Here is a 13204-nt window from a genome sequence, read left to right as displayed (position 1 = left end):
CTGGTCTGTTAACACACTGAAAACACAACCAATTCATAAAAATATAGAAGGGAACCCTGGGCGGGTTCTATCACAGGGTTCTCACACCCAGGGTCAATTCAGAGTCACCAATTCACCTAGTGTTGTTACGTCCTGGTCTAGGTCAGGAACGTGAACAATCAGAAAGAGGGAGGGAAACGGCACAAACGTTTTAGCAAGGTCATTTTAATAAATCGAAACGGTACAATTCAGCCTTGAAACAAGAATACAGTCAGGCCACAAAAAAGCACAGGGTAGAATACTGGGAACAGGACATCTGTCTGGTGTATTCCCCCCTTCTCCCTTTCCTCTCGTCGCAGCAGACCCACGGCATCTTTAACGGCCCCCATTCCAACGTATGGGAGGAGTTCTGTAAATTACAGGCTCCTCCTACAAAAGGAAAAACACAAACAAGACAGAGAACACAAATAACACTTCACATGACCATGGGATGTAACAGTGTACATGCCTTTGGACGGTGGGAGGAAACCAGAGGACCCAGGTAAGCTGAACCAGCATGGGGAAACTGCGGCCCCACATGGGCCGAGCCAAGATACAAACTCACAATCTTGGAGGTGTGAGGCAATGTTGCCACCATGCGGCCCATTTCCTTACACCTTTTACACAAAACCTGTACCCTCCTGAGTTATACTTTCTGTACAAGGTTCCCGATATTATATATATATATACACACACACACACACATTATATTGTGTGACTCAAAATAATTTAATCCAAAGCAAACCAATATTATATTGGCCCAAGTTTATCAAATAATTTAGAGAAAATGGATTTTACGTCACAGTCCCCACCCTGCCAGTGATGCAGGGTGTCAAAAGATGTCCGTGAATTAATTAGGTTTTAAGAACTGTATTTTTGTATTGTGCTGCAGTGATAGCTACTGAACTCTGCTGCATGCTTGTGTTATTACTCCGGTAATTTGTTACTGCACCCTAGAGGTCTGGTTATGCATGAGTGGAGGCTACAGCCAATCTGGAGAGGGTTGCACACCAAAACTCGCATATCGTGCAAGGAGGGGATTTATCAGGGAAGCAGGACAGAGGCCAAAATGACCCTAAAGGAGCTGCAGAGTTCCACAGCAGAGACTGGACACACTCCATTATACTGTGGAAGAGTGGTACAATAAATGCCATTACTCAAAAGTGCTCAAAAATAAGAAGGCACGTCTTAAGTTTGCCAAAAGGGGCAGTGGATGCCTAGCGGTTAAGGAATTGGCCCCGTATCCAGAAGGTTGGCGAGCCACCAAAGTGCCACTGAGCAAAGCACCGTCCCCACACACTGCTCCCCGGGCGCCTGTCATGGTCCCCACTGCTCACCAACGGTGATGGTTAAAAGCAGAGGACACATTTCATGCTGTACACCGTGTGCTGTGCTGCAGTGTTTCACAATGACAATCACTTCAGGCTTGTGGACAACTCCCTTAATGTATGAAGGACAGTGCTCTGGTCAGATGAAACATGGTGGTGGCAGCATCATGCTGTGACTGGGAAACTAGACTGAGTCGAGTTAAAGACGGATTGTGCACAATGCATAGGCAAACATCATATTACACATACACAAAGTTACAAAAATCATACTTTTAGTACATACCGCCGATACAACCTTAAACATAAGATGTATGCAGTATTCTTCTAGAAAGGTCACCGTGACGTTCTAGTAACTGCACTTCCTTTGACTGACTGCTCGTTACCTCCGTTCAATCAAGTTTTATATATGCAAACTTCTTGAGGCTGCAATACCCAATGCGAACACTAGATAAACACAATTACAATGGATTTCACTAAAACAACGATTCCCAACCATTAGTCATAACAGTACAGTCAGTCCATCTGTGATTTGAAACTGGGACAGAGGACAATAACCAACAGGACAATAACCTGAGGCATATTTTATCCTATTTGTTGTTTGAATCACACGAAAAACCTAATGTTCTAAGTTGTAGGCATGCTTTGCAAATTATATAGTGCAAACTATTAAAGTGGTCCCGGGCGCCTGTCATGGCCGCCCACTGTGCACCAAGGGTAATGGTTAAATGCAGAGGACACATTTTGTTGTGTCACCGTGTGCTGTGCTTCACAATGACGATCACTTTTCTTTGTAAAAGAAAAAAAAAATCCTCCTAATGAAGTTTCCTGTGCTCTCGATCTTTGGATGGGTTTCCATGTAGGAGCAGTTGAGCCGGACCATGGGAAGCAGATTCACCTTCTCACAATGTACGAATGTTGGTGCCAAACCTCACACCACCCCATTGGTCCTGAAAGAAGAAATATTTGGGCTCTTCCATCACCGGTTTTAAACCAGCAAATAACATGACTGATTATGAGTTTGGCTGATTTTATGTATCTCTTACAGTCCCTGTCTGTCTCTCTGTTCACAAAATCTGCACATCCCCCAGACACATAGGATTACAAGCACCAGTAGAACTGTGAAAGAGAACAACTATAAAACAGAAAAAAGGACAAGTATAACTTTTTTTTAAGAATCCTGATGATTGTTTACTCACCAGCAATCACACCGATCCCAATTCCAATCATTAAACTCTGGTCTTGAATAGCAGAGAGAGAGAAATCAGTGTTTAGAAAGCTGAATACATTTCCATATTTATTACTTACCAGGACATGCAACTGCATGCAAGGAACAAATAAATAAATTCACACTTGCAGAAATAAACAAACAACATGAAATTATAAAGTTACACAATAAGCTAAAACAATTCTCTCACTCTTGTAAGACTTTTGCTGTTTTTTTTTCCATTTAAATTTATGGCATGCCCTTATCCAGAGCGACTTACAATCAGTAGTTACAGGGACAGTCCCCCTGGAGCAACTTAGGGTTAAGTGTCTTGCTCAGGAACACAATGGTAGTAAGTGGGAATTTGAACCTGGGTCTCCTGGTTCATAGGCGAGTGTCTTACCCCAAATAAGAAAAGAAAGAAGTATATATGTACTTCATATACTTTGTATATGACCAAAAAGACAAATAAATGACCTCAGATTACAAAGATTAACACACACTTGCAAACCTGTAGATTAATAAGTAGTGCACATATAAACACACACACACCATTCTAACATAAGGCAGTATAGGCCTACACATTCCAAATAAATGTTTTATTCATTTGTAAAAGCCCACCTGGTTGGTCTGGTGCTGCTGAAGTGGACCTGAAGGAGGCTGGAGGGCTGATCGTCTTCAGAGGGTTTTCTGTTTTAAAACGAGAACGTGTGTTGCATTAAAGGTGAATAAATGTGATGCTGACCATCATGCTACATTAACATCATTCAGCAACATTCATCCTGGAACGCTTATGATCAGATCACCGCAAATGAATATCAGGTCTGAAGAGGACCTACATCGAGATGAAATGCTTCTAAATGACGAAAGGGAGAAAGCTGATTGACACGCTCCTTTTTAAGTTTAAAAACTTTATATTTTGATTTTACATTTTCAGGATTTGCCAGATGCCCTTATCCTTATCCAAGTTCTTTAAGTATAAATCATTGAAATACCTCTTTATACAATATATCTCTTCATTTATAAATCCCTAAATTATATATAAAGCGAAACTGAAAAACTAGCAGCAACATTGAAACCTCACAGGTGAGTGTAGAAGGAAGAAATGGGGACGCTCCACGTGTTTTACCTTTGGTCATGGAACAGCCAGAAAACAACTGTATCTCACTTTAAACCTTGGTGATGTACAAGGTTAAGATGTTTTCCAAAAAAGTGTCCTTGTCCAGGCGCCTATGACGAAGCTGGCGTGACCCTGCTTTCCTACACTTCATTACCCATAATGGTATAAATATGCTTGTGAATTTACTAACGGGGGGAGTTCTTCTTGCGAGTTTCCCCCATGGCCACGGTAAATAAACTTGTATAATCAATTCAATTGACTTCCTTTATTGCAGCTCCCCAGATGGGAAATTTCCCACCACAATTGGCATCACGAACAGGATCTGCGTGAATTCGCCAGGACCTGACCGGAGGGGCCGATCACCCTGGGTCACCAACATCCATCTCCAAAACCTCGTTTCAGAGTTTCAGAGTGACTGGGGCTACGGTCAGCGTCCTTGGCTGATTCCGCCGGGAGTTTCCTTTTTTGTGGTCTGGGGACACTAGCTTGGTGAGTTAAAAATACTTCTCCTCAAAACATATAATTAAAACTGTAGAACCTAGAAGATTAATAAATCCAAAACAAAAATAATAAGGGAAATTGCATATTTGCTTTATTCTGTAGTCAACTGAATTGATGTAAATGGGTGTCTTATACTCGTCATTCCGCTTAACTCTGCATTGTCAGCATTTGCCTGCTGACACTCCAGCCTCTGTGTGTGTGTGAGTGTGTGTGTGTGTGTGTGAACGTTTGCACACATTGGCAGACCTTATCTATCCCTCTCTCTCTGGTGTGTGTGTATGTGTGGGGTGCCTCCCTCTCTCTCTTGTTTTGTTTTGGGACTAAACTAGATTTTACCGTCTGAGCACCAGCACAGCGATATACAGCGGGTTTCTACTTTATTCAGCTTTAAAGGGAATGTGGGAAAATATTTTTCATTTACATTTTGTGGATTTTGTTTGTTTTTTCTTTCTGAGAGTTTTAAAATTAAGTTTGTGGAAAGCTGGGAAAATGAATTTTGTACCGTTGTATGTGCACTTTGGGTTCTTTTTTCTGGGTTTTGTTTTATTTTATTTAAGAAGGTGAGATTTCCCAACGGCTGCACTGTTTGCCTCTGCTCCTGTGTCATTGAATCCCCTTTTGCAGAACTCTTGGGCCTTGAAGCTCCACCCTTCTGCCCTAAAAAAATCCTCATGACCCTTGCTGGAGCAACCGCTACAGGAACAACAGATACCACCACAGCACGATGACGTCACTGCTTCAACTCCACAGGAGAAATCCACCATCAGAGCAGCTGACCTATTCTCTCCTCCCAAGACTCGTTCAGGCGCCACTTACGAGTTGGATGCCTCACCATCATCTAGACAATCAGGACCCAACTTCAACCCTCCCCATGGACGACTGAAGATCTTCTGAACTCTTCTAAGCACCTCCCAAATGCAGATCGTGGGGGTGCAGCCCTGTCCAGAGCCGTGAATGATTTCATCAGAGAATTCACACCCACATCCACCGAAATGGCTCGAGTCCTGCTACAGACGCTGGGCAGATGCTTCAGTGCATCTCACTGACGTTCTGCGCCACGCCCAGGCCAGACAGGTTGAAGCAAGGGTCAAGGAAAAAAAAAAATCACTCCACATCGCGGCACAGCCCGCCAACAGAGCAAGAAACAGTGTCATGTGTGCTTCAGCTGTGGCCAAAGCAGACATTGGGCGAGAGAATGCCCCGACAAACACAGAAGAAGAGGATTTGGCATTTCCAGTGGCGAGACATGTGGACACAGAGGAGGACACGTCCACCACGGACATCCCCAATTGGACTGAAAAGGTGAAGCGGAGTGGAGCTCCAGACGAAGGCGCGGCTGCAGTTTAAAATAAGGTCCTGCACACCTACACTGACCAACACTGACCTACACTGCCACTCATGCTGAATACGAAGACATGCACACAATGCACACTCTCCCCATACACACTGATACACACAGACACTCCCTGCACATTCCACACATCCTGCTCCCTCTGAGAAGTAAATTTTTCTTTTCTCATTGTTGATTGTAGTGCAGCAGTGTAAAAAAAATGTGAAAATCTGATTTGCCTGCGTGAAGCACAGTGGAAGATATATTGACTCAAAGTAGAAAAAAAAAAAGCTTCACATTTATATTGTACATTGTGGATTTTATTTTACTGTGTTGCCCCAGCCACAGCATTTTGATGACCAATATGACGCTGTATTATTTTTTTCATGATTTTAATGATAGCATTGAGATGACGATATTGTTCTGGTTATGACTTGCGCTGTGCCCTTTTTGTTTCCTTGAACCCAGACCAAGAGAATAAAAAAAAAATTATAATAATACCTGACAAGTTTCACTAGTAAAAATTATGTTGTGACACAACTGACTGGACTTTGAGTGACTGGACTGATTTTTTTGTTTTATGTCTAAGTTCTGTTTATTTACAGCTCTCTCTCCATCTAACCCACCTGAATTGGCCACCACCGCCCATGCAGTGTTTGAGGAAAGAAAAGAAAAAAAGGATTATTCTCTCAGTTTTGGTTTGCATTTCAGTTGCATTTTGCTGTTACATTTCTAGGTCACATTATTAGTGGAAAAAGACAAGGACCTGTCATCCAAACACATCACATCCATTACTGTAAAACAGTTGTTGTCATTTATTGGCTTTTGTTCCTACTGTAGAATGTTTGTAGAATGAGTTCAGCAAGCCTTTGACTGCCCTCACTCAATGTCTTCTCAGGTACTGTGGAACCCTGATGCAGGCCCTGCAATCCCCACCCACATTAGGCTTGACCAAACCCTCCAAAAAAATGATTTAGATATATAGTCATGTGACTATATATCTGCTATTAATCTGGTATGCATAACAATGAACAATTAAACAGCTATAAAGTTACAGCAAATCCAAGAGATAATATAGACCATTTAAAGATTTAAATGCCCGGGGAGCAGTGTGTGCATTTACATTTTGTTTTGCTCAGTGGCACCTTGGCAGATCGGGATTCAAACGAGCAACCTTCCGATTACGGGTCCATTTCCTTATTTAACGTCTTTATGCTCAGGGGGTTAAAGGTTAAATGGTTAACCTTTCACCAATTGAACAAGGAAACCAGAGTAAATGAAGAAATAAATGTGCAATGAGGACTGATGGTGCAAAACAGGGTGCCCAGCTGCAGAATTCCTCAATGGACCTAAAATAAGAAAAGTTTCAAAAGTAGTACATATATGTACTTCAGTAGTACATATATGTACTTCGTATATGACCAAAAAGACAAATAAATGACCTCAGATTACAAAGATTAACACACACTTGCAAACCTGTAGATTAATAAGTAGTGCACATATAAACACACACACCATTCTAACATAAGGCAGTATAGACCTACACATTCCAATTAAATGTTTTATTCATTTTTAAAGCCCACCTGTTTGGTCTAGTGCTGCTGCAGTGGACCTGAAGGAGGCTGGAGGTCTGATCGTCTTCAAAGGGTTTTCTGTTTTAAAACGAGAATGTGTGTTGCATTAACGCTCGGTGATGGAAACAACTTCCACGACAATTTGGTGTCAGAAGTGTGATCGGTCATGCCTGCCAAGACCTGATCAGAGGGACTGATCACCTGGATTTAAAAAAGATCCATCTCCAATCCTCACTTAGGGTTCAGAGATACGAAGACTCTGGTCTGAGTTCTTGGCCGGCTGCACAAAATTAACTTTTTCATCTGAGGACACGGTGAGCTAAAATAAGTCTATTACTAATTAGAAAATACTTACATTTAATTAAATCATATTTGCTTGATTCTGTGGTTGACTGAATTCAGTCAGGTGAAAGGAGTGTAATTTTCCCATTTGTGTGAACAGAGTACTCTGTCGCTATATTGTGAAATAAGGGTGTGAGATAAGATCGGTTTCTCCGTGAGTCAAAATCACCAAATTGTGTGGGCCCCTCCTTTCTCTCTCTCTATCGGTCTCGTCTCGTCTTGTTTTGTGTTAGGATTAGACTCTTAGCAATAGATTTTACTGTCTGGACAAAAATATTTTTCATTTACATTTTGTTTGTTTTAACTTTCTAAGCGTTATAAAATTAGGTTTGTGAAAAGCTGGGGAAAATATAAGATATATAAGTATATATTAGTTTTTTTTTATGAATTTTGTACTTTTGTATGTTTTGTATTTCCTCTTGTAAGTCGCTTTGGATAAAAGCGTCTGCTAAATAAAGTAAAGTAAAGTAAAGACGTGGACAGAGAAAAGGACAAGTCCACTACGGGCATTTCCAATTGGATTGATGGGTGACGCGAGGTGGAGTTCCAGACAAAGGCATGGCTGAAGCCCTGGAGAATGTTCCACATAAGGTTATGTACATCTACACTGACACATGCTGGAAACCAACATACATTGACATAAATTACACAAACGTGCATTCTAAGGATTTTGCTGCAGATTTCCTTTGAGAAGAGAATTCAGTCTCTCTCCACGTTTAATTTGACTTTTATTACTTCTTCTTCTAGCTCAGGAGGATCCCTCCGTTGAACACTGCTCTGTGTTAACTTATTGCGTGTCTCTCAACAAACGTTTGTCAGATATTCATTCCCAGGTTGTTGCTGCCCTACCATGACCAGTCAAAATTCAACTCGCTTCCAGCCAGGAGACTTCGTTTAAAAAAAAAAAAAAAAAAAGCTTCCGGAGACAAAAGTGGAACCAACAACGCTGGATGGGACCTTTCCAGATCCTGCTGACAACCCACACTGCAGTCAAGCGCATGAAAATAAAGCCTGACTAAATTCATTTAACTGTTTCTCATTGTGACTCCTCAGACACTCGTGATGGAAACAACTTCCACGACAAGATCACCTACATCCAAATGAAATGTTTCTAAATGATGAAAGGGAGAAAGCTGATTGAAACGCTCCTTACCAAGTTTTCTTGTTGATAAAACCACAACCTTCTTATCAACGATTCCTTCAGGCTGAGGGTCTTCATCTCCAACCCAGATCACAGCTGCCTGCTCGTTTTCTGTCTCGCAGCAGATAAAATGTCCAGGACTGGGCCATGCTGATTCCGAACAAGGCTTAAGGGGCAGGAGATCTTCTTTGTCGAATACTGTGTCCCCCATCCCAATTCTAATCAAATTGTCTGGCAGGCCTTTTTGCTGAAATATAAAGCCTTTCAAACTTTGATCTGTAACAAAAAAAGCATAACTATAATAAGACAAGCAGGAAAAAAATTAAAATATAGGAAATCCTGAAATGTACTGTATCAGCACATTCAATAATAATTAGGGCTGCAACAACGAATCGATTAAATCGATAAAAATCGATTACTAAAAGAGTTGGCAACGAATTTCCTAATCGATTCGTTATGTCGCGCGACGCGGAGACGGTTAATTATTAAAAAAAAACTTTATTTGAGCGCGGAGCGGAGTGAACACACTCGGTCTCTCTCGCGCACAGATACTAGCAGAGTTTGGCGCCTCATAGACAGCGCGGAGCAAAAAATAAAAAACAAAAAAAACAAGCGGAGGTAGAGGACAGATACATGGCGGAGGCAGAGAAATCTGCGCAAAAATATGCAAAAAAAGCGACATGGCACGGTACGGGAGCACCACGGCAATGATCCAGCACCTGAAACGCAAACATGTTGGAGTGTTTGATGAGGAGGAAGGGAGTTAAGCAGCAGGGGAAGTCACTACATAATCCTACTTTCGTTCCGTTTTGAAGTGAGGAACGTAATGTCCCTGGTGCTGGTGTTTAACTCGCCGCGGGGGACTTACAGCGCCACCTACAGGTGTGGAGGGGGGATGAAACAGCGTTCGGACTGTTCTCTGCGTCTCCGTGCTGTCGCGACCTCGTCTTACGAGGTTGGTAAAACGCATCAAGTATGAATATATTGTCTGAAAGCAACGTGTTACTATAAGGTTCTATAAGCCAAAAGCGTGTTCCCAGCACAATAGTAAATGGTCATACTGACAGGTCTAAATAAAGATTATGAGTTAAGTTCCTAAAATGACACACATGTGAATGAATGAAAATTGACTGTCTATATTAGAAAAAAAGGACATTCATATAAATAAAGATTTTTACAGAGCACCAATAGACGGGGTATAAAATTCACCTTTGCTGGCAGCTGTGACGATGCCAGATTCAAGGATGGGAACGATGGAAAGGACCACCATCATCATCATCATCCTGTCCTGCATTCTGATCACTAAAGGAAGAAATTATACATGTATTAAATAAGGATATTACACATTGCAAACATGAACAATAAATGCATAAATCCGCGCAGTGTATGCGATGCTAATGCTAAAGCGAGCTTCTAGGCACTTCCATAAATTGTAATCTGATTCTACACACACACACACACAGAGAGACACGGACACAAGCACACCTACGGCAAAAGAATTTGGCAAACATTCGTACCTCATTTCCTCTACACTGGTTCAAACACTGAGCTTGGAACCAACCGAGAACCTTATAGTAACGCGTTGCTTTCGGACAATATATTCATACTTGATGCATTTTACCAACATCGTAAGACGAAGTCGCAACAGCACGGAGTAAATAAAATAGCGACATCTTGAAAAGTTTGCCCCCTCACATATACCAATGTGCCTCAAACAGGACGTTAATATCATGAACCATTCCCATTTTATTAAGGTGTATCCGTATAAATGGCCCACCCTGTACATCAAAACCACGGCCGAGTCACGTGATGACATCACAGGAATCCCAGCACAGCAGCCGTCACATTGTCATAGAAAGTATTCTTCCTCCACGGCTGCTTCTCTTGCATCAGCCATCGTTCTTTTAGCTCCTCGTGTCTTTCTTACGTTTAGTTTTTTAGTTTATTGACAATGTGGTTGGTTGTTCGTGTTCAGAGTCGCGAACTGCAGGTAACCCCCGACCCAGCAACAAGGTGCTCAGGAGGAAACTGACACATATAACAGAGTAAAGCAGGATTTCACCGCATTCCAGTCCCAGTAAGGGATATTAACACTGATATTTAAACAAATAAAGTAATCATACATGCCGCAGTCACCCGGCCCGGTATAACCCCGTCCTCGCCGATTACTCCCTCTCCGCCGGCTCTGAACTGCTGGTCTGTCCGCCGGGTCACGTTCCAATATGGAGCCTGAAGGAGAGAAAACGTCTCTGGGAGGTGAGCAGGGAGGTGCTACTCGCTGCAGTCAGCCTGTCTCTCTCTCTCTCTCTCTCTCTCTCTCTCTCTCTAGAAGCAGCCCGCCTCCCCTTGAGACAGGTTTAGAGTTACGCCCAGCAGCAGCAAAAAGAATCTCCGCCGGAGCTGGAGATTCCCATAATTTTGCATAGGTCATAACCAGCCTTTTTACTTCTCATGTCTGCTGCACCACATAACAAATTGGTGATTTCTTTTAGGTCATTCCAACCTGGGCGATTTCTCCTACAAACTCTTCTCAGAGTGAACTCACGAAAGGCAAGGACCAGTCAATATCCCTGAAAGTGCACAGAGAATGTGCAGACAGATGTTTAGTGACATCTTTAACATTTCACTAAGCACCACTGTTGTTTCAACCACCGCTGTTGTTTAACCATCACCCGAGCTTCTGTCCTGTATCTGTCCTGTCCATGAGTCAATTCAGACCTGAGTAGGAACCGTGCATGAGCTTCTAGCTTAACTATTAGAAGCCAACTGTAAATAACAGTCAATATAGTATGGCACCCTGTTTACAAGACGTACCTTAAATGCTGACAGACAAATGATGAAATCATTTGGTTCAATCAGAAGAAAAGGACCATTTTACCCACAATCCCTGTGTGTCTGAGCGACGTTTTTTAACCCATTCTGACTCCACATCTGACTTAATAAATTAATAATACACGTTTAAAGCCGTATGGGCGGTTTAGCTATGATAAATGACCTAAACGCTCCCCATGCTGTGCAACTCCACATATGAGACACGAGTTCCCACATGTGGCAACAAAACTAGAATACTAATAAAAAACTAATACTAGTTTTAGCAACGAGTTTTCCTTGCTGCAAATATTTAATACAGTTATACATCAAAACAAAGGAAAATATATAAATCAATTTGTACTCACGTCCAGAATTTTCCATGCCAGATGAAATTGAACATAAATCCTTTTAGGGAGTTGTGGTAAATTCACCGTCTCCGTTTACTTTCTTCTGGATCGATAAGGTCTCCTCTGTACTCCAGTATGAACGCTCTTCTTAAATATCTGACTCAGCAAACACTCCCCTGCCTAATTTGCGAATCACAACCCACATTCACAACACACACACACACACACACAGACACGGACACAAGCACACACACACAGACAGGGACACACAAACACACACCCAGACACACACAGACACGGACACAAGCACACACACACAGACACAGACACAGACAGACACACACACACAGAGAGACACGGACTGACACAGACACGGACACAAGCACACACACACAGACAGGGACACACAAACACACACCCAGACACGGACTCAAGCACACACCCAGACACACACACACACAGACACGGACACAAGCACACACCTACCGCAAAAGAATTAGGCAAAAACTCGTACATTGTTTCCGCTACACTGGTTCAAGCGCTGAGCAGACAATATATTCATACTTGATGCGTTTTACCAACCTCGTCACATTGTCATAGAAAGTATTCTTCCTCCACGGCTGCATCTCTTGCATCAGCCATCGTTCTTTTAGCTCCTCGTGTCTTTCTTACGTTTAGTTTTTTAGTTTATTGACAATGTGGTTGGTTGTTCGTGTTCAGAGTCGCGAACTGCAGTTAACCCCCGACCCAGCAACAAGGTGCTCATGAGGAAACTGACACATATAACAGAGTAAAGCAGGATTTCACCGCATTCCAGTCCCAGTAAAGAATATTAACACTGATATTTAAACAAATAATCATACATGCCGCAGTCACCCGGCCCGGTATAACCCCGTCCTCGCCGATTACTCCCTCTCCTCCGGCTCTGAACTGCTGGTCTGTCCGCCGGGTCACGTTCCAATATGGAGCCTGAAGGAGAGAAAACGTCTCTGGGAGGTGAGCAGGGAGGTGCTACTCGCTGCAGTCAGCCTGTCTCTCTCTCTCTCTCTATTTTTTTTTTTTTTTTTTTTTTTTTTTTTTTAGTATTTAGTACCACAAATTATTTCACATTTTAAGGAATGTCATCAGAACATTATAAACTGAGCACAGATAGTACAAAACAGTACAACCTATAGCGCCATAAAAAAAACCCTATTAGACATGTTTAGACTTCAGCCCAGCAGCAGCATGCAGGCACACGTTCCCATCCCGCATATAACTCCTCCTGAGACCCGGCGAAAAAAGTGAGGCAGAGAGGATTCTATGCAGGATAATAGAGGGAGATTCAGATCTGGAGCTGTCAGATGAGGAAATAGTCCATTACTCAGTCTGCTTCTAGAAGAACGACATCAGAGATGGGCCGCAGGTAAGTCTTTGATGTGCACTTGGACTTGTTTCCACTGGCTCCTCAGGAGATCCTTATCATCAAAGTGTCCTGGTGGAGCATGT

At 42.4% G+C, this 13204-nt stretch overlaps 1 protein-coding gene across 5 annotated transcripts; it reads right to left on the bottom strand.

Annotated features, from left to right (window-relative positions):
* Positions 1–203: 203 nt before the first annotated feature.
* LOC114774242 (uncharacterized) lies at positions 204–12957 on the bottom strand. Of its 5 annotated transcripts, XM_028966181.1 has the most exons (9): positions 11735–12036; positions 10682–10787; positions 9768–9860; positions 8571–8834; positions 7085–7153; positions 3172–3240; positions 2543–2584; positions 2390–2462; positions 204–2293 (listed from the first exon to the last, which is right to left on the bottom strand). In XM_028966181.1, exons 3-9 carry the CDS (start codon positions 9850–9852, stop codon positions 2275–2277), a joined length of 621 nt encoding a protein of 206 aa, XP_028822014.1. In that variant the 5' UTR covers positions 9853–9860; positions 10682–10787; positions 11735–12036; the 3' UTR covers positions 204–2274. The 5 variants fall into 5 exon arrangements, with proteins under 5 accessions (XP_028822014.1, XP_028822015.1, XP_028822016.1 ...); XM_028966182.1 differs by lacking the exons at positions 10682–10787; positions 11735–12036 and adding an exon at positions 12580–12957; XM_028966183.1 differs by lacking the exon at positions 7085–7153.
* Positions 12958–13204: the final 247 nt, after the last annotated feature.

The sequence above is a fragment of the Denticeps clupeoides genome, unplaced genomic scaffold (assembly GCF_900700375.1).
Source record: "Denticeps clupeoides unplaced genomic scaffold, fDenClu1.1, whole genome shotgun sequence".
Classification (NCBI taxonomy): domain Eukaryota; kingdom Metazoa; phylum Chordata; class Actinopteri; order Clupeiformes; family Denticipitidae; genus Denticeps; species Denticeps clupeoides.
This window is presented reverse-complemented; position numbering and strand designations above follow the sequence as displayed.

Excerpts from the sequence above, each read along its gene's own strand:
- LOC114774242 (XM_028966182.1), bottom strand. The coding sequence starts at position 9,852 with ATGCAGGACAGGATGATGATGATGATGGTGGTCCTTTCCATCGTTCCC. Across the intron at positions 8,835-9,767 it reads CGTCACAGCTGCCAGCAAAG|ATCAAAGTTTGAAAGGCTTT; the intron begins GTGAATTTTATA and ends TTTTTGTTACAG. Across the intron at positions 7,154-8,570 it reads TTTATCAACAAGAAAACTTG|AAAACCCTTTGAAGACGATC; the intron begins GTAAGGAGCGTT and ends GTTTTAAAACAG.